At 55.1% G+C, this 19668-nt stretch overlaps 2 protein-coding genes across 11 annotated transcripts in view; one reads left to right on the top strand and one right to left on the bottom strand.

The window, feature by feature from the left end:
* The window catches only part of CLCN2 (chloride voltage-gated channel 2), a 15499-nt gene extending 6120 nt beyond the window's left edge, over window positions 1-9379 (top strand). For 3 of the 7 annotated variants that reach the window (XM_034957822.3, XM_003806572.6, XM_034957821.3), the window contains 13 exons: window positions 52-207; window positions 608-677; window positions 926-1036; window positions 1270-1483; window positions 1789-1922; window positions 2162-2334; window positions 2437-2551; window positions 2774-2847; window positions 3088-3141; window positions 3253-3291; window positions 3467-3571; window positions 8570-8656; window positions 8791-9379. In XM_034957822.3, the coding sequence (XP_034813713.1) occupies window positions 52-207; window positions 608-677; window positions 926-1036; window positions 1270-1483; window positions 1789-1922; window positions 2162-2334; window positions 2437-2551; window positions 2774-2847; window positions 3088-3141; window positions 3253-3291; window positions 3467-3571; window positions 8570-8656; window positions 8791-8985 (1527 nt within the window). In that variant the 3' untranslated portion in view covers window positions 8986-9379. The other 4 variants (XM_063603010.1, XM_063603009.1, XM_003806573.5 and 1 more) reach the window with 3 other exon arrangements.
* FAM131A (family with sequence similarity 131 member A) lies at window positions 9316-19668 on the bottom strand. 4 transcript variants are annotated; one of them, XM_003806593.5, is made up of 7 exons: window positions 19467-19668; window positions 17872-18279; window positions 17062-17204; window positions 13777-13870; window positions 13346-13528; window positions 12734-12850; window positions 9316-11096 (listed from the first exon to the last, which is right to left on the bottom strand). In XM_003806593.5, the coding sequence occupies exons 2-7, from the start codon at window positions 17957-17959 to the stop codon at window positions 10621-10623; spliced, it is 1101 nt and encodes a 366-aa protein (XP_003806641.1). In that variant the 5' UTR covers window positions 17960-18279; window positions 19467-19668; the 3' UTR covers window positions 9316-10620. The 4 variants fall into 4 exon arrangements, with proteins under 4 accessions (XP_003806641.1, XP_003806642.1, XP_008953629.1 ...); XM_003806594.5 differs by having other exon boundaries at window positions 18219-18279; window positions 19467-19667; XM_008955381.4 differs by lacking the exon at window positions 17062-17204 and having other exon boundaries at window positions 18219-18279.

Below are 19668 nucleotides of genomic sequence, written 5' to 3'. Positions count from 1 at the left end.
CTTCCCTTCATCCTGTCGGTTTCCCAGCTTGAGGCACCCTGTTCACTCTAGCTCTCACAGAAAGAGACGCTGGTCACCCTGTTTGACAATCGGACGTGGGTCCGCCAGGGCCTGGTGGAGGAGCTAGAACCACCCAGCACCTCACAGGCCTGGAACCCACCACGTGCCAACGTCTTCCTCACCCTGGTCATCTTCATTCTCATGAAGGTGGGCTCCTCACGTGTACACTGCTAACCTTTACATAGCTTGCCCTTCTAAGCACCTGCCACGCAGTGCTCACTCCTCGAAGCCTCTCCACAGTGCCATGGGAAAGGCACTATTATCACCCCCGTTTGAAAGATGGGGGAGTCGAAACACAAGTAGCTGGCCCAAAGTCACACAGCTAGAGGGCAGAGCGATGATCTGAACCCAAGCCATCTGCTTCCAGAGTCCTTCCCCTTGCCATCACCTGGGAGGCCTGGGGGTCCCAGGGTAGCTAGGAGGGTTACGGGGTGGCTGGGAGGGTTACGCCCACCTGATCAGCGAGGTAGACTTCTCCTGGGTGGCGCTGTGGGCTGCCTGGGGCCAGGTGGAGCCTCTTTGCCTTTGAACCACCCCCTGCCTGCAGTTCTGGATGTCTGCACTGGCCACCACCATCCCAGTTCCCTGTGGGGCCTTCATGCCTGTCTTTGTCATTGGTGAGTTCTCAGCTGCCTGCTCTCCCAGCCTGCACCTTCCCCAGCCTCTGGCCACTCCCCCCACAGCCAACCCTCTGCCCAAGAGCGGGTTTTTGGTCCAGCCCTAGCCCGAACCCTGACCCCACAGGGCTGTGCCCTGCACTGAATGACCCGTTGGCCCCTCCCTCACCCTCTGACCCTCTCTCTTCCTAGTGCCCCCTGCCCTCCCCCTCCACTGCCTCTTTCTCTTCCCACCCCCCTCCCTGAAGGAGCAGCATTTGGGCGTCTGGTGGGTGAAAGCATGGCTGCCTGGTTCCCAGATGGAATTCATACGGACAGCAGCACCTACCGGATTGTGCCTGGGGGCTACGCTGTGGTCGGTGAGTGCCTCAGGTCCCATCGGCCTTGGAAGACCCCCTCACCCACGCCCCAGCCACAGGGTCTGAGACTCTGGTGCCCCCTGCTGGCAGAAACCAGGCTTCCCTCAGATGCACAGGTCCAATCCCAGGACTGTATTGGGCAGCCCTGAGGGACCCACTCAGGACCTGCCCTGGTTGTGGAGGGTCTTCTGGGACCTGGGCACCCTGAGGAGACTGAGTGTGACTGTCCCCAGGGGCAGCTGCGCTGGCAGGAGCGGTGACACACACAGTGTCCACGGCTGTGATCGTGTTCGAGCTCACAGGCCAGATTGCCCACATCCTGCCTGTCATGATCGCCGTCATCCTGGCCAACGCTGTCGCCCAGAGTCTGCAGCCCTCCCTCTATGACAGCATCATTCGAATCAAGAAACTGCCCTACCTGCCTGAGCTCGGCTGGGGCCGCCACCAGTACGGAGGGCTGGGTGCCAAGGGGGCTGTGGGTGAAGGGCAGAGGGCATCCTAGATCCCCCTACAGCCACCTCTAGCAAGGTCCTGGAGCCTGTGAAGCTGGGAGATGAGCCACCTTCGTCCACACTCCGGAGGGGCTGTAGCTGGCCCCTGCTGTTCAGAAAGAAGGGTGGGAGCACCCCTTGGTCCTTAGCTCCCGTCCCCATGGATGGGCTCTGGAGCCCTCCTTGTGGCCCTGGGATGGCAATGCTCTGGGCGCCTCTCCCCATGCTGACCACAAACCAAGCGCCTCTCTCGGCCCCCAGGCAGTACCGGGTGCGTGTGGAGGACATCATGGTGCGGGATGTTCCCCATGTGGCCCTCAGCTGCACCTTCCGGGACCTGCGTTTGGCACTGCACAGGACCAAGGGCCGAATGCTGGCCCTAGTGGAGTCCCCTGGTGAGGCCAGGAGGGGTCCCAGGTGCTAGGGGCATCGCCCAGGGTCGAAGCTTCGGGAAGGGGCAGGGAGCTCAGGACCAGTCTCCTTGGTTCCAAAGGGAATGGGCCAGCACTTGCCAGGTGGGGGCTTCCCTCTGGTGTGTGGCCTGCATGCAAGGCCCCCCACTCTGAGTGTGAGAGAAGGACGGGGCTGGAGGGCTCCCTCTCAGCTCCTGAGTCCTTCCACCTGTTCTGTCCAGAGTCCATGATTCTGCTGGGCTCCATCGAGCGTTCACAGGTGGTGGCATTGTTGGGGGCCCAGCTGAGCCCAGCCCGCCGGCGGCAGCACATGCAGGAGCGCAGAGCCACCCAGACCTCTCCACTATCTGATCAGGAGGGTCCCCCTAGCCCTGAGGCTTCTGTCTGCTTCCAGGTGAGGGGAAAAGCCACAAACGCTTCCTAAATGTCATTGTGTAGACTGATTGGGAGGGTGGTCTGGGGCCGTGGCCTCACCAGCCCCTTCCTGCCTATGCAGGTGAACACAGAAGACTCAGCCTTCCCAGCAGCCCGGGGGGAGACCCACAAGCCCCTAAAGCCTGCACTCAAGAGGGGGCCCAGTGTCACCAGGAACCTCGGAGAGAGTCCCACAGGTAAGCCCATGTCTCCTGTGTCCACAGAGCCTCAGCCAAGCTACTGAGATCCATTAGAGTCCCTGCCCAGCCCTGTTGCTGGGGTACATCCCAGCTGGAAGAGGCTGCCCACATGGGCCAGGGCTGGAACTGGGATACCTCTCCCCGTGTCTTCCTTACCTTTCCTGGTCCTCTCCCCAAAAGATGACATTGCCCCCTGGGGCCTTATGTTTGGGAACACAGGGAGCGCAGAGTCGGCAGGCATCGCCCTCCGGAGCCTCTTCTGTGGCAGTCCACCCCCTGAGGCTGCTTCGGAGGTGAGTGGCTGGAGCCTGTCCTCCTAGCTTGCTTTTTCCCCAGCTCCCTCTCCAATGCTGAGACCACGTCATTAACCCTGCAGTGCCTGCCTCTATTCTCCCTGCCCTTCGGCCCTCCCTGCTGTCAGCTCAGGTCCTGTGGCGTGCCCTTTCCCCTGGGCTCCACCACTTCCCCTCACCTCCCCTCTCCCTATAACCTCAACTCCTCATCTTTCTGGTTTGGCTCTAACAAAACTGAAGAAGTTGGAATCCTGTGAGAAGCGCAAGCTGAAGCGGGTCCGAATCTCCCTGGCAGTAAGTATGCCTGCTCTTCTAGCATCTCGGCGGCACCGGGCAGGGAGGGCAGGGTCTAGGCTGGATAAACTCCAGAGCCCCTAGCTGCCAGCCTCCCTCCCTCTCTACTAGAGTGACGCGGACCTGGAAGGCGAGATGAACCCTGAAGAGGTAAGGTGCCACTGGACTCTGGACCCTGTTTCTTCCTGGTTGTGTTCAGTCATCATGTTGGCTGCTGTCCCCATGGGAGGGACCACGGGGTTGGAAAAAGGGCAGGCCAGCTTTCAGGGAGGTGAGATCAGCTACAGGCACCTTCTCCCTAAACCTCATAGTCTCTTCCCCTCAGATTCTGGAGTGGGAGGAGCAGCAACTAGATGAACCTGTCAACTTCAGTGACTGCAAAATTGATCCTGCTCCCTTCCAGCTGGTGGAGCGGACCTCTTTGCACAAGGTAGGGCCAGCAGCCTGGCCCAGGGCTGGTCTGGGCTCTCAGGACACAGTGGGGATCTTGGTCCCCCTACAAGTTTGGACTCAGGCCAGTGGGGAAGGAGGGAGGAGAAGGGAGTTGGCTCAGTGCTGAGATGTTTTTTAGACATATTGCTTGGATGATGGGAGGTGGGAGCAGCCTCCTCCTGCTCTGTGGTGGAGCCAGGCATCGTTTTTCCTCTGCTCAGCCTTGCCCTCGAGGGAACTCTGGACCAACAAAGCAACAAAGACAGGGATTGAGCTGGGTGGAAGCCAGAAGGCCAGGCCAGGGTCAGAGCTAGGCAGGAGGCCACCACAGCCCAACAAGGTTGATACGCCCATGCGGAAAAAAATGGGTGAGAAACAGGCAGGATAAGAAAATGCAATAAACAAGCTAACAAACATCCAAGTAGGGGTGGGGAGACTGCAGAGAAGAGATAAACAAAGATGAGAAACACCCAGTGGGGGGCTTGGAATGCCAGACCCCAGAAAGTCTGCCTTAATGTGGGCCGAAGGAAAACTGGTAGGGACGCAGGAAGATGGCTCAGCAGAACTGCAAAGCAGCCTGCAGAAATGGGGCGAGGAACTGAGTAGACTGCCTGGTGGTGGGTGAGGCAGACACCAGAGGAGGCCAGGAGCTCTCTGCTTCCAGGATTCCTAAGGGGGGCAGCCTGCATTGGTAAAATGGCTCCTGGGACCAGCAGAAGCCAAGGGGTGTTTTAGCTAAACTTTTGACAGGCATAATGTACAAGCCTTGAAGCGTTGGGGGGTTTGGGGGAGGGGATAAGCAGCAGGTAGATGTACCCAAAACCTGCAGCTTGGGCATTCAGCTTACACACAAGCTCTGCCTAAGAGCCAGTATAGCATGGACAAGTGGAGACTGAGGCAGGAAGCATAGGGGACAAAAGAGAAACAAAAAGGCAAAAATAAAGGAACTTAGAAGTCCTTGGATGAGTGGCAAACTGCAGTGCAGTTGCAAGAAAAAAGGTAATAGGCCTGAGAGGGCTTTTATCTAAAGCCCTTCTTCCCAAAACCTCTGAGGCCTTTCCACAATGATCTTACTCCTCAAACATCCATGATGATGATCATGCTGACATTTTTCGAGTGCTTGCTATGTGCGAGACACTGTGCTAAGCTCTTCAACTGTTTAATCATCACAAGCACACACTTAGATATTGCGATCCTCCAGTTTTTATAGATAAGAAAACTGAGATTCAGAGAGGTTGAGCAAGTTGCACAAGGACACATAGCTAATAAGTAGCAGAACTGGCGCAGTGGCTTACACCTGTAATCCCAGCACTTTGGGAGGCTGCAGCAGGTGGATCACTTGAGGTCAGCAGTTCGAGACCAGCCTGGCCAACATGGTGAAACTCCATCTCTACTAAAAATACAAAAAATTAGCCAGGCGTGGTGGCAGGCACCTGTAATCCCAGCTACATGGGAGGCTGAGGCAGGAGAATTGCTTGAACATGGGAGGTGGACGTTGCAGTGAGCCGAGATCATGACACTGCACTCCAGCATGGGTGACAAAAGCGAAACTCCATCTCAAAAAAATAATAATAAGTAGCAGAACTGGGCCTGGAATCTAGGATGGTCTGACTCAAAAGCCTGTGGCTTTAACCATATTAATACACAGGGAAACTGAGGCATGCAGCGAGGAGGTCACATGCCTGAGTCAGCACAGCAGAGTCAGGCCCAGAGCCCAGATTTCCTGGCCCTGCTCCCAGGATTCTTTCAGAAGGCCATGTTGTCCCTCTCCATGTCAGTTCACTGTTCCCAGGCCCAAGAAGTATGGGCCCTCCAATGGGTTCCATGATGTCTAATTAAATTAAATGAAAAAGAACAAAGTAGATATTTGTTACAAACTTAAAAATCAGAAGAAGAGAAGAAGTCTTTGAGGAACCAACTAACAAAAGTACAAAGAACTAGAAGTGATAAGAACATAAAAGATTAGAATTCAAAATGTCCTTACAGGCCTGAGGAATCAATAGGTAGTCGCCCAATTAAGTTCAGGAGGGGAACATTCAGATAAGAGAGAGAAAACACTGGAGACTACTTAGGAACCCGTGCAACTGGAGATCGCTGTGCCGGCTAATAAGTAATTCATTCAGAGGCCACCCACGGAGAAGCAATGGTAAAGGCCAGAGTGGCGGCCACAGCTAGGGCCAGACCAGCTGAACCCAAATCCTTACTCTGCCACATGCTGGCTTGCTGTGTACCTTGGTAAGTTTCTTAGCCTCTCTGTGCTTCACTTTCCCGATCTGTAAAATGGGGATCACACCTCACTGGGTTTTCTAAGAATTAAAGGACTTGAAACATGTGAAGCACTTACAATAGGGCCTAGCACACAGTAAATACTCAATATATGTTAGGAATTACTATTACTACTCCTACTACTTATACTGAGAGATGAATTTTAAAAGATAGCATATGCTGGGCATGGTGGTGCGCACCTGTAGTCCCAGCTACTCAGGAGGCTGAGGTGGGAGGACTGCATGAGCCCAGGAGTTCAAGTCCAACCTGGGCAACATAGTGAGACTGTCTTCTAACACAAAAATTTTATTTATTTATTTATTTTTAGACGGAGTCTCACTCTGTCACCAGACTGGAGTGCAATGGTGCGATCTTGGCTCACTGCAACCTCCACCTCCCAGGTTCAAGTGATTCTCCTGCCTCAGCCTCCCGAGTAGCCGGGATTACAGGAGCGTGCCACCACGTCTGACTAATTTTTTATATTTTTAGTAGAGACAGGGTTTTACCATGTTGGCCAGGCATGAGCCACTGCGCCCGGCCCAGAAAATTTTTTTAACTAAAAAACATTGTTTAAAAAAAATACTGTAATGAGAGAAGAGCTGAAGTGTGGAAGAAATGAATGTTTTCAGAAAAAGAAGAGTGATTATGTGAAGCTGCAGGCTGGAAGCTGGAGTACACAGTAGAATGTGAGGCTATAAAGACAGGCTGGGGTTGGCTTGGGAAGGGTCTCATGGGCCTTCTAGGGAGTCTGGGCTGTACTCAAGTTTGACAAAGGGCATAGGATAAGCAGGGCCAGACTGGAGGGAAGGGAGGCAGAAAGGAGAACCCACCAGGCTGTTGCAGCCCCAGTCTTAGTGAGGATAGTGAGGCTACAGTCAGTGATGGCCAGGAGGTTTAGGAAGTGAATTGGTAAGGCTTGGTGACTGTCAGGGGCAAGTGGTTTGCAAACCTGAAAGGCATATCGCCCGCCAGAAGCTCACCTGATTAGGATTGTGGAGAAAAAGAAAATTCAAGGGAACTATTTAATAGGCTCCTTGGGAGAAGATGAGAGGGGTTATTTGACCATAAGAAGACAAGGCTAAGGGATTAGTAACATAGGAAGCCTTATAATAAAAGTGTTTCCCTCTGAAGTCAGACAAGGAAATTAAAGCTAACTTGTAGCACGTAGGACTCCAGTTAGCCAGAAGGAATCGCTAACCACATGACAACTGTGTTATAGGTATTCAAGAAACACAGAAGAACTTTTTTTTTTTTTTTTTTTTTGAGACGACAGCGTCTCACTCTGTCACCCAGGCTGGAGTGCAGTGGCACGATCATGGCTCACTATAGCCTCTGCCTCCTGGGCTCAGGTGATCCTCACAACTCAGCGCCCCCAAGTAGCTGGGACTGCAGGCATGCACCACCATGTCTGGGTTTTTGTAGAGACAGGGTTTCGCATATTGCAGGCTAGTCTCAAACTCCTGGGCTCAAGCATTCTACCCGCCTTGGCCTCCCAGAGTGCTAGGATTACAGGCATGAGCCATCGCACCCAGAAGAGCTTATTCTAAAATTGAACTTCTGGCCCCTCTAAGTACTGTCGTGCCATGGGTGGAGAAATTTAGGAAAGTTCTGGAAATCCCTCCCTAAAGAATTTCAAATGTGTAAGAACATTTAAAAAGTGTTAAGGCAATTTAAGTGAGTTCTGAGTAATTGGTACACAAGAAGCTGTTATTACTGCTCATCTTGATTCAAACATTAAGCCAAGAGGCTTACAAGTAAACTCAGAACAGTGAGATAAATGATAGGCCAAAAATTCCAGGAACTGCTGAGTCAGGAGAGCGTTTTTCAAGACATCTGGCCCCAAGAAAATCTACTTAAAGCATAAGGAGAACTGGCTGACAATTTCTGAACCCCTGGTGATTATATGTGAAAGCTTAGGGGAGGGCTCAAAGCAAGAAAAACATGGGAAGATGGGGGTGACCGTTGTCCTCCTGGACTGCAAGCTGCATCTCAACAGAACTTGGGATGCTGCTTGGACCCTAGAAAAGGCAGACTGTATGAGAGGCATAGCGTGCTTCAGGCCAAGACTGGAATGCCAGAGCAGGGGAGAGAGACTCCAAACCTGGCCAGCCAGGTAGGAGGGCAACTGAGAAGCAGTGGAACGAGAGGCATAGGATTCAGGGCCCAAGTGCCCTTAAGGTCGGTGTGGGCTCTCCCTTCTCGGTATATCTGCAACTAAACAGGACTGGGGTTGTGTGTCCCTCTCTGGTGTGATGAAAAGTGACTGGGGCTGCACAGCCACTCCTGAGGACCCGCCTGGAACAAGTCACTTCACTGTTGAGCCCCATGCTGCTTCTCCTAATGCTTAGTTCTCAGGACAGTACTGGAATTAAATGATAATGTAAGACCTAGCACGGAGCCTGGCCAATCACTAGATTTCACGTGTGAACAGTTGTTCTGTCCCACGTCCCCCTTTCTAACATGGGACTAAGAATTATTCCCCCATCCTATGTCTCCGTCAGTGTAAGCAATATAAGGATTTTGAGTATCAAGTTCCTGAGGCCTGGACACAGAAACATTCTCATTATTATTACTATTGTTATTATTTTCCCTCCAGCAGTCCTGTCTCCTTCCCTCCCAATCTGTGGCACCCCTCCTATTCCACACCAACCTTGTCCTGGGCCCCTGTGGCCTGTCATTTAGAGCTGCCCCTCATCCATCAAGTCCAATCGCTTTTCTCCCCACACTGCAGACTCACACTATCTTCTCACTGCTGGGAGTGGACCATGCTTATGTCACCAGTATTGGCAGACTCATTGGAATCGTTACTCTAAAGGAGGTGAGGTGATGGTGGCCTCCAAAGCTGCTCCACTTCCAAAAAGTCATGGAGGCTTATGTCCAGCTCACCTGGGGAGGAAGGCGGGGAGGAGTCTGACATCTGGGTCCAGACATCTGTCCCTCTCACCTTTCCAGCTCCGGAAGGCCATCGAGGGCTCTGTCACAGCACAGGGTGTGAAAGTCCGGCCGCCCCTCGCCAGCTTCCGAGACAGTGCCACCAGCAGCAGTGACACGGAGACCACTGAGGTGCATGCACTCTGGGGGCCCCACTCCCGTCATGGCCTCCCCCGGGAGGGCAGCCCTTCCGACAGCGACGACAAATGCCAATGAGCCCCTCGTGGGTGGCCTAGGATGGTGCTAGCCATGCCCGTCAGCCCAGAATGTGCATCTTTCATTCCTTCTGCCTTTGGAAGGCAGGAGGCAGCTATAGCTGGAGGCTGCACCCCAGCCCCCTCCAGACCTGGGGTGCCAGCTTCTCCCAGTTCATCCTACCTGGAATCTGACCCACTACCCACCTGCAGCAAGTTTTCCAGAGGCAGGAAGATCGGCCCTGCCCTGGCAGGATGGGTTGGGGTCACTTGACCCCTGCTCCCCCTTTGAGGGGAAAGGGGTGGAACTAAGATGGGTTTATAACTGGAACCTCCAATGACCAGATGTATATAGAGATTTACAAAGATTTTTATATTAATTTAATAAAACAAATTCTTAAATAGAACAAAATAAACACCTAATGAGCCACTTATATATAGAATGCTTGTGCCCGTTGGCTCTCGTTCTTACCTTGGGCCCTCTTACCTGCCAAAGCCTACAAGGCCCTTAATTCTAAAGCCACCCACCCTTCCCACAACCATAAAAACGTACAGTCCAGTGACCTTGGAATGCAGGATCTGCCAGAGGCCTCCACTGCATGGGCATTAACACCCTGGCTGGGGCGGGGCCCTGTACTGTAGCCTTGGCCTTTCATTCAGACAGAAAGGCTCTACCTTCTTTCCTCCCCAAGAAGAGACACTCCCTCATGACTGTCACTCACTGGCACAATTCCTGCCTCTCAGCAGGCATCAGCTGACAACTCCCGGCCACCCCTGTGGCCCTCTTGTGGCCCTCTCTAGAAGAACATGAAGTCCCAGCTCTGTGGCAACCAGAGCCATCCTTTCTTCCACCTCCCGCTCAGAGAGCTCTGCGTGAATGGGCAGCCCGGCTGGCTGGGAGGCGCCAGCACACTGCCCGCACATCCTAGGAGGGGTTGGGAAAGGGCCCAGGCCCCATTAGGGGGCCAGGAAAAGGGTGGAGGGTACATGCTTTCATCATTCCAAAGCCTCCCAGAGAAGAGAAGATCCGACTGAAAAAACAGACCAAAAACCTTCTGTCTTTAGGAAAAAAGAGGAAGATTTAGAGACGATGGAGAGGTGAATGAAGCACAGCACGAGCCCAGCTGGGCAGGGGGCCTTGGGGGACGGCTCAACCCATAGGCTCCGGGAGGGCAGGAGCCAGCCCCTCCAGGTGGGGGTGATTCTATCAAGCACTGCACATGGACTCGGAAGTGAGAAGAAAAGCAGAGAAGAGAGAGGCATGGGGAGGGTGGGGGGTTGCTGGGCCCCCTCCCACCCCGCCCTCACACAGCCCAGTCACAACCCCCTTAGTGGTTCACATCATCCGAGGAGGAAATGTGTGTGTGGCATTTTAAGAACATGAACATCACTGTCTGCCACAGCTGTAGCCATGCCCCAGAGGCCCCGGGCAACCCCCGGCAAGCCCCGGGAGTGGGGGCAGGACATGCGCCCCCAGCCCAGCCCCTGCCTCCTCTCCAAACACTTTCATGCAAAACACACAACGGAGAAGCGAGCGCTCCCAGGAGCCCTCTAGGCTGTGGAGCTCTGCTGGGAGCCTTGAGCCCACACTTGGGCACAGAGGCTCTGCCCCTGGCAGCAACCGGGGGATGCATGCCACCGCCAGGCATGATGTGGGTCACTGTTCCTCTGGCTCTGCTTCATCCTCATCTAAGGACACCACCCCAGAAGAGGCCAGGTCAGAGGCTTGCCGCTGCCGTTCCCAGCTGCCCGTTAGTGGTGGGCAGAGTGGCTGGCAGTCCTTGCAGGGGGCTGGCTCCTCCTCCGCGGGGGAAAGGCAGGACTCTGTGAGGGGCGAGTTGTAGAGTGAGTCCTGGGCCTCCAGTGGGCCCAGGCTGCGGAAGGCACTTTCCCGGCTGGGGGGCAGTTTGGCGAGAAGCAGCTCATCGCCCAGCAGCTGGGAGGCCAGCCGGGCCGGGGAGCCCAACAACCCATCCTCCAGGCTGCACAGACTAGAGCACAGGGTGTCTGGGGACACGGTCTGCGAGCAGTCGCTCTCAGGCTCCACGGAGCCCTGGCGCACAGGCCGGGAGAACCGGTGGCCGGTGAACAGGTCCTGGAGGTGCGGCCCCAGGGGCAGCTGCCCAGCCATGTCTGTGAGGAGAAGAGAAAAGAAGACAGTCCTGCTGGCTCCATTTCAATTGGACAACCTGGAAGCCACATTCACCCCACTCCACCCCTGGCATAGCTCTAGGGGTGGATAGGTGCTGGGTAACCTTGAACCAGTCACAACTTTTTGAGACCTCAGTGTCCTTAATGGTGAGTTGGAGATTCTAACAATACAAGAACAAGAGTCTCGCACACAGGTGGGCGCGGTGGCTCACGCCTGTAATCCCAGCACTTTGGGAGGCCGAGGCAGGTGGATCACCTGAGGTCGGGAGTTCAAGACCAGCCTGACCAACATGGAGAAACCCTGTCTCTACTAAAAACACAAAATTAGCCAGGCGTGGTGGCGCATCCCTATAATCCCAGCTACTCGGGAGGCTGAGGCAGGAGAATCACTTGAACCTGGGAGGCGGAGGTTGCAGTGAGCCGAGATCGTGCCATTGCACTCCAGCTTGGGCAACAAGAGTGAAACTCCATCTCAAAAAAAAAAAAGTCTGGCACACAGTTAACAAGCAATAAATGCAGGGTCACCGCATATGGCCATACAGGTTGCTCATCACACAACAGGGCCTGTCCAAGGCAGTGAGAAATAGCAAAATCTAACCCATACTCTGCTCACCAAGCAGCATGCCCTGGCCTGCCAGAGAAAGGCTGTGCCTGCCAGAGAAAGGGGTGCCTTTTTCTAATTTGCACAAAGATTCCACACAGGCTAGTAGCAGCCTTGGATAAATGTTAGTTATTATCATTACCCCAGGGGTCAAAGTAGGCCTGGAACTCAATCAAACAAAAATGCTTGTGGTTTAAGGTTCCATCTTGGCTTCAGACAACCAAATCAGCCCTCCAGACCACAGCAGCAGTCTCCAACCTGCTCTCATGTATTGCCTGCCTTGGAGAACTTGTTAATTCACTGGAGGGGTATGGGATGGTAGAGGTAATCTTCAAAGGCAAAGAGGTTGTGGGGAATGGTGGCCTGTGAGACTTGAGCCCAGAAGCTACAGAGAAAGTCAGCCATGTGGTCTAGGGAATGAAAGATGAAAGGAGGGCCGAACACAGCTGCAGAGCCCTGCAGGGTCCCCTCTGCAAGCACTGGCCCAGAGAAAGGCCCACAGGCTGGAATGCAAGGATGCTGAGTTGGAGCCAGCATGGCCCCGTGGGTGTCCAGGCCCAGCATGCCTTCCTGTTGACCTGGGCTGCAGCCCTGCGAGGTGCTGGGCTGTGCACTGCAGCTCATCTGCCCTGCCACAGCCAGCCAGAAGGCTGCCTCGGAGAGGAAGAGGCAAAGGCACTGCAGACCCTCCCAGAGACATGGCTGCACAGAAGGTGTCCTTGAGGTCTTTCGGCTTTTTTTTTTTTTTTTTTTTTTGAGGACTGCAAGGCACAACTGTGCAGACAGGCAGAGAAGCCTCAGCACCTGTGGGAAAGGAACGAATCCATTTCTGTCTGCTCATTTCCCACCCATGAGTGTGGACAGCCTTTCTGTCCCTGGAGTGTCCAGGCCTGCCTGGACTGAGTCTGTCCCTCTCCCTCCCCTTGCAAAGGCTGAGAGTGTTCTGGATGTGGCTCTGGAAGAATGCCAAGGTCTATCAGGTGGGTCCACCACAGCCCTAGCCCAGGATGTCCCTCACCTGTGTCCATTCCCCCAGCAAAGTCCTCATCATAGGAGTCATCAGTGGAGTCCTCGCCATCCACCGAAGACCATGCTCGGAGCTTGGCTTCCGCGATGGCAAACTGCTCAGCCACTCCTGTCGCAGGGACAGAATGCATAAGCAGAGAAGGTGAGCTAAGTCTAGGGCTCAGCTTGAAGACAGGAGAGAGGAGAAACAGGGTATGGGAAGACTCCAACCCCCATGTCAGACCCGAGGAGATAAGAAAGCAGCCCTGGCCGGGTGTAGTGGCTTATGCCTGTAATCCCAGCACTTTGGGAGGCCGAGGCAGGTGGATCACTAGGTCAGGAGTTCAAGACCAGCCTGGCCTAGACGGTGAAACCCCATCTCTACTAAAACAACAAAAATTAGCCAGGCACGGTGGCAGGCAACTGTAATCCCAGCTACTTGGGAGGCTGAGGCAGGAGAATCGCTTGAACTGGGGTGGCAGAGGTTGCAGTGAGCTGAGATTGCGTCACTGCACTCCAGCCTGGGCGACAGAGTGAGACTCCGTCTCAAAAAAAAATTAAATAAAATAAAGAAAGAAAGCAGCCCTGTGCCAAGAGTGTAGCTTATCCCCTTTCTGCCATCCACCTGCTGCAAAGCGAGCCTCTTGTTCGCCCTCGCTGAGGTCTGAATAGGAGGAAAAGGCTGATTCCAGGGCAGCAGGTGAGTCACTTGGCTTGCTCCAGCCCTTCCACTCAATGAGGTGAGCCACTCGGCCCTGGGCCATGGCGGTAGGCTTGGTCACGTGGTCCTTCACCACCTGGGAAATACCTGGAGATAGGGGAGGGTGGAGAAGCCTGGTAAAGGACCAGGCCAGGGAGCACAGGAGCAGGGAGGTGGAAGGGTGGCAGTAGTTAGGATCCATGTGAACCTTTGGGTGGGAGAAGGGGCTGAGATTCACCTGAGCAAGGGAAGAAAGGGGAGACCCCAGCATGTACTCACAGGAAACAGTTCCAAAGGGATGTGCAAATGGGAGGAGAAAGGACAAAGTGGCCAGAAACATGGGAGGGGCTGCATACCATGCAGGGAGGACCTGGCCAGCGCAGCGATCTCCTGGATAGTTAGGGCTCGCCGGGACTTGGGCAGCATCGCGACTGTGTCTCCAACATTCACCTTGGGTAACACCATTAGAAAGTCAGTGCCCCTCTGACAGCAATGACCTTCCCCCTAACATGCCCATACCCAGCAAAGGCATGAGGAGGAGACAGGAGCTAGGAAGGAACACCACATATGTCCCAGTGGCTACAGGGAAATGTAAGATGATAAGAAGCTAGGACAGGTGAATTATGTCCTCCCAGAAAGCAATGGAGATTCAGACAGGCCCCGAGAAGCAAAACTTCAGCTAATCCTCCACTTTCCCAGCACCCAGAGGAGATGGAGGCAGGGCAGGAAATGAAGAACCACGAGTGGGACCTCTGAGGAGAGGGAAGAGGAGGAAGGAAGAAGAGTGTGGCATCCAGGACTTCTTTAGGATTCCCTTCCCCTCTGCCCCTTGCTCCTCCTCTTGGTCTTCCCATCCACATTCCGGCAGACTCGGCAAGATGGAAACCAAACCCCCACACCTTCTCCCCACGTCTGGCCCTGCTTCCTGACCTCTTTCCTTTGCATCACCCACCACTGTCCCATCTAGCCTGGCTCCAAACCTCAGCATTACCATCAATTCTCCCCTGGCTTTGCTTACCCATATCTGTTGATAAGACCTAATGATTCCACCTGCAAAGTCCCTGCTCCTACCCTGTCCTTTCTACTGCTACTGCCATTGCCCTTTCTCAAGCCCTCAATGCCTCCTGCCCAGGTTGGCAGAAGTGGTGTTCCCCCAGCCTCCTCCAATCCCATGCTGTTTTCTCAGGCCAAAGTGTAGTGAGTGTAGTGCTCCCCATCTCTTCTGGACTATTCTGATGGCTGGCTAGCTCTTTCTCATTCTTCCAGTTTGGGCTGAAATACCACCTCGTCAGAGGAGCTTTCCTGGCCCCCCTCTTGGTAGTCTGTCCTCCCTCTGTAGTCTCTAACAAATCACTCTCCATCAACGTACCCCATTTGTGGCCCTTAGTCATAGTGAGTAATAATGGTCTCTTTTGCATTTCCTGTTTCTTGTTGGTCTCCCTCACTGGTCTTTGGCTCTTGGGGAATTCAGTCTGTTTTGGTCACTGTAGTGCCCAATGTTTAGCACAGCACCTAATACAGAATAATTTCTTAAAAATGCATAGGCTGGCCGGGCGTCAGTGGCTCATGCCTGTAATCCCAGCACTTTGGGAGGCCGAGGTGAGCGGATCATGAGGTCACGAGTTCAAGGCCAGCCTGGCCAACATGGTGAAACCCCGTCTCTACTAAAAATACAAAAATTAGCTGGGCATGGTGGCACGTTCCTGTAATCCCAGCTACTCAGGAGGCTGAGGCAAGAAAATTGCTTGAACCAGGACCCGGGAGGCGGAGGTTGCGGTGAGCCGAGATCGCACCACTGCACTCCAGCTTAGGCTACAGTGCAAGACTCCGTCTCAAAAAAAAAAAAAAAAAATGCATAGGCTGGGCCAGGCGTGGTGGCTCACGCCTGTAATTCCAGCACTTTGGGAGGCCAAGGGGCCAAGGTGGGTAGATCATCTGAGGTCAGGAGTTTGAGACCAGCCAGGCCAACATGGTGAAACCCCATCTCCACTAAAAATAATTTTTAAAATGGGCAGGGCATGGTGGCGGGTGCCTGTTATCCCAGCTACTCAGGAGGCTGAGGCAGGAGAATTGCTTGAACCCAGGAGGCGGAGATTGCAGTGAGCCAAGATTGTGCCACTGCACTCCAGCCTGGGCGACAGAAAAAGACTCTGTCTCAAAAACAAGCAAACAAAAATGCAAAGGCTGGATGAATGAGGTAAGATATAATGTAAACAGTTTTCCTGGAGTGCAGCTGGTCACAACACATCTCTAAAATCTTGTCTAGCCTACGCTACTGTCCAGTGAGGTTAGTGCAGGCATCATACCCAGGCCCTGAAGGATCCCACTCTGTGACACCCTTGCCTCCTTCCAAGCCTCCTTTGAATCCACTGCTGATCTCCTCTGCCCAATAAAACCCCCCTTCTCAGGCCGGGCGCAGTGGCTCACGCCTGTAATCCCAGCATTTTGGGAGGCCGAAGCAGGCGGATCACCTGAGGTCGGGAGTTGGAGACCAGCCTGGCCAACATGGTGAAACCCCGCCTCTACTAAAAATACAAAATCAGCCGGGCGTGGCAGCGCATGCCTGTAATCCCAGCTACTCTGGAGGCTGAGGCAGGATAATCGCTTGAACCCGGGAGGCAGAGGCTGCGGTGAGCCGAGATCGCACCATTGCATTCCAGCCTGGGCAACAAGAGCGAAACTCCGTCTCAAAAAAATAAATAAATAAAAATAAATAACAAAAAACGAAAACCCTTCTCCACCAATCCCTGTCAGCAAGCAGCCCGCCTGCCTCCAGGAAAAGGAACTCAGCTTTCCTCTGGGCCAAGAATGCCATCCTTACGTGAAAAAATGCTTGCCATCACTTAAGGCCCATCTCAAGTGTCACTTGCAAATAATGCTTTCAGCCGACAGCCTCTTCTTTTCTCTGACACACCCCGCCCCCATCATTGCCCTTGTCTGTCTCCTGAGGGAGCTCAGGATGGCAAGGCCTAAGTTTGATGCACCTAAGTTCCTAACTCCACCCTGTACCTGGCTCAGGGCTCCCTGACAAGCCCCAGCAAATGTTGCCCTCACTTAATGAAGTTGGAGGCACACATCCCTCCCCGGCATTGCCCAGCTCTCTTCTATCACGTTCCCGTCCCTCACAAGGGCAGCCAACCAACACTGCCCCTTGACCTGAGGCCCACCCTCGATCCCTCCCCTTGGGTACCTGGCTGACAGGGCCCCCAGGGTGGCGCCAGTAGCCTCCAGCCAGGCCTAGGCGGGGGAGCACCTGCTGGGTGTTTCTTAGCTTGCTCTCCCTCCCTCGCTTCGCTCCCCTCAGCCGCCGCCATCCGTGCCCGGCGCTCCGCGCAGCTGCGGCCCAGGCCCAGAGAAAAGGTGTATGTCTCCCTGGCAACCCATCACCACGCAACAGGGTCTCCCGGGATACGGCCCGGGATGCGCTGACGTCAGCGCGGAAGGCGCGAGCTCTCCGCCTGCTGGCACAGCGCCGAGCAGAGCAGACCGGCACGGGGGCGGCCTCCCGGCCCGCCGCCGGATAGCGCCTCCGCTCGCCGGAAAAGGGAGCCAGAAGCTGGCTGGCCAGGCGTGGGTGGGGGCTGCAGATCCCCTTTAAATGGATGCCGTCCTCCTTCCCCCCACCACCAGGGGCCCAGCACCTCTGGCAAGTCCTGACTGTCCACCGAGGAAGGGCGGGAGGACCTGCTCCAGCCTCGGAGGGTTCGAGCAGATCCCAAAGAGGATAGAGAGAGACCCCGAGGAAGTTCGATCCACTCCACAGCCCAAGCGGGGTCCGAGGACACTGAGAGGAAGGGGAAAGGCTGTTGAGCTGTGCCCCTACTTCTGCAGAGATCCCCATTTTCATCCAGTATTGCCGTATCATTTCTCGGCCCCTCCCCCACCTTCCAGAAGATCAGCGCCCACTGAGTGCTCTCCTCAACTCTAAAAGCCCCCATCCCACACATCACTGACCCTCGGGCCCCTGGGGCCATTCTGTGGCAGCCCACTTGCCACCTTCCTGCTCTGGATAAATTTTGCCTCAAAACCCTAGGGTGAAACCAAACAATGATAAATTCTGACTCTCCTTCCCGTTTCCCAGCCTACCCATTCCTCTTGGAAAGCACACTGAGTTCTTCCGCCATCACTGTCCCCCCACCACCGCCACCCTGGACCCTTTGCAGGAGGGTTGCCTTTCTTCTCTCTTCCTGCTGCCTTCTTTCCTCTCGCCAGCCTCAGCTGGTCCACAGCTCTTTACTCTTCTTTTCTGACGAACTCATGATATTTTTTCTGATTTTCACCCCTGTCCCCTGAAGCCGTTTCCTGATGCCCTGTCTGGCCCCAACCTGGTTCTCCCTGTTTCAGCCTGGTTCTTAATATCTAAGCCAGAGTAATTTTCCTTTTCCACCTAAGCACCCTACTGCTCAGCTTCCCATCATCTCCCAGATCACATCCATGATCCCTGGTCTCACCTCTGCGACTTGTCTGACAAGTCCATCGTCCTCCAGGCCCTTCACGCTGCCACAGAAACATTTTGCCCAGCACAGAAATCATAGGCATGCTGGCTGTGTTGATGCAGAGAACCAAAAGCCCAGAACCGCTCCAGGCTCAGCTCCCAGTTCTATTCCTGTTTTGGCTCCGGATGCTGAGCCAGTCCCCTCCCCATTTGGAACCTGTGCCTAGTCACATAAGGAGAACATTCCTGCCTCATGGCTCTGAGGAGGTGGGAACACCAGGGCTCAGCCAAGCTCTCTGGGACTCGGGGAGCTGAGGCCCATTCCCTAGACAGTGCCAACAGGCAACGTACATCACAACTGACCTTTAGCTGGAGCAGCCGTCTCTATCCCTGAGCCTCGGCCAGCTGTTGGTCCCCAGAAATGCTACCAACCAGAAGGAAAACAGGAGGTTACAGGCCATCCCTGGCCCCCAACTGGTACCTAACCAGGGCTCTCGAGGCCAGTCCTGAGGTCAGCCAAACTCACCCCTGACAAGAGAAGGTGATGACTTCCTGAACTCCAAGCCTTGGCAGGGCCAGAGAGATCAGAGCAGTCAGCTGCTCCTCAGCTTCAAAAGCCACGAGGTTAACTCAGGACTACAAATCCCAGAATTCCTCAAGGGAAGTACAAATCTCAGCCAGTCTTAGCTCCAAAGAACATCAAGTACCAACCACACCAAGGCCTGTGTGACTGACCACCTGCCCTGAAGGTCCAGGACCCATCCCAAACCCAGTCCTGCCTTGCCTTATGCGTCGAGAAATCCACCACACCGGAGTAAAGGAAGCTGGCCGACCTCTGATGCACAGGACTACGGCCAGGCCCGGTGTGCATGGCCACCCACGGAAACCGAGGCCCAGGCAGGGGTCAGCACTGTGGGAAGGAAGCCCTGATGGCCTGCCTCTGGGTTCCTCTTTCCCTCCACAGAGTAGAGTGATTTGTTTTTGCTGAGTGGGGGCAGGACATTAAAACAACTGTAATAGGTGAGAGGTGATTCAGTGTTCACAGGTGCCCCAGACGGGACCTCAGTCCCCCTTCGCCGACTGACTGAAGAGGGGAGTCAATGTCCGACAAAAATTCTGTGGTAGGGTGCTTAGCCAGGACCGAAAGGCTACCTCTTTAAGAAGATGGGGACACGGCTGGGAGAAGCAGGTTCCCAGCACAGGGCCACTCCCAGGACGGTGAAGGCAGAGGTGTAGGCGGAGGGGAGTGTGTGTGTGGGCGCGCAAGGCCAGTCGCCGAGGGCTGGAGTGGTGGGGGCATCGGGCTGCCCAGCCCCTTCCGGGGCTGTGCGTCTCCGGACACCCTGAGCAGTGGGCACACGGCAGCCAGCGGCGAGACCATGCGTCTGCCCTGCAAAACCCCAAGGCAGGCAGGCCGTGGGAGCGAACCGGAGTCGGTCTGGCCCCTTCCCTGCTCATTCCCGCTCCCTCCTGTTGCCTGGCCCGCCTCCCGGTGCAGGCTCCTCCCTCTCCCGACACCGGCCCCCTCCTCAAGGCCCCCACCCACCCGCGGCCCGCGCACCGGCGGCCGCAGCCCGACTCCCCAACCCGTACCCGGCCTCCGCCTCTTACCCTGACCCGCCGGGCTCCGAGAGCCGATACAGCCCATGGCAGGGCACCCAGGCACGCTAGCCTGCGCTCGGGGCGCGGGCCATCGCCTTGCAGAGGGTAGGGTCGCGGCCACACTGGGGAGGGGAGAGCCCGTGAGAGGGGAGGGGTGGGAGCCGCGCGTCCGCCGCCGCTCCCCGGAGAGGGAACCGGACCGGTGACGTAA

The sequence above is a fragment of the Pan paniscus genome, chromosome 2 (genome assembly GCF_029289425.2).
Source record: "Pan paniscus chromosome 2, NHGRI_mPanPan1-v2.0_pri, whole genome shotgun sequence".
NCBI classification, from domain to species: domain Eukaryota; kingdom Metazoa; phylum Chordata; class Mammalia; order Primates; family Hominidae; genus Pan; species Pan paniscus.
This window is presented reverse-complemented; position numbering and strand designations above follow the sequence as displayed.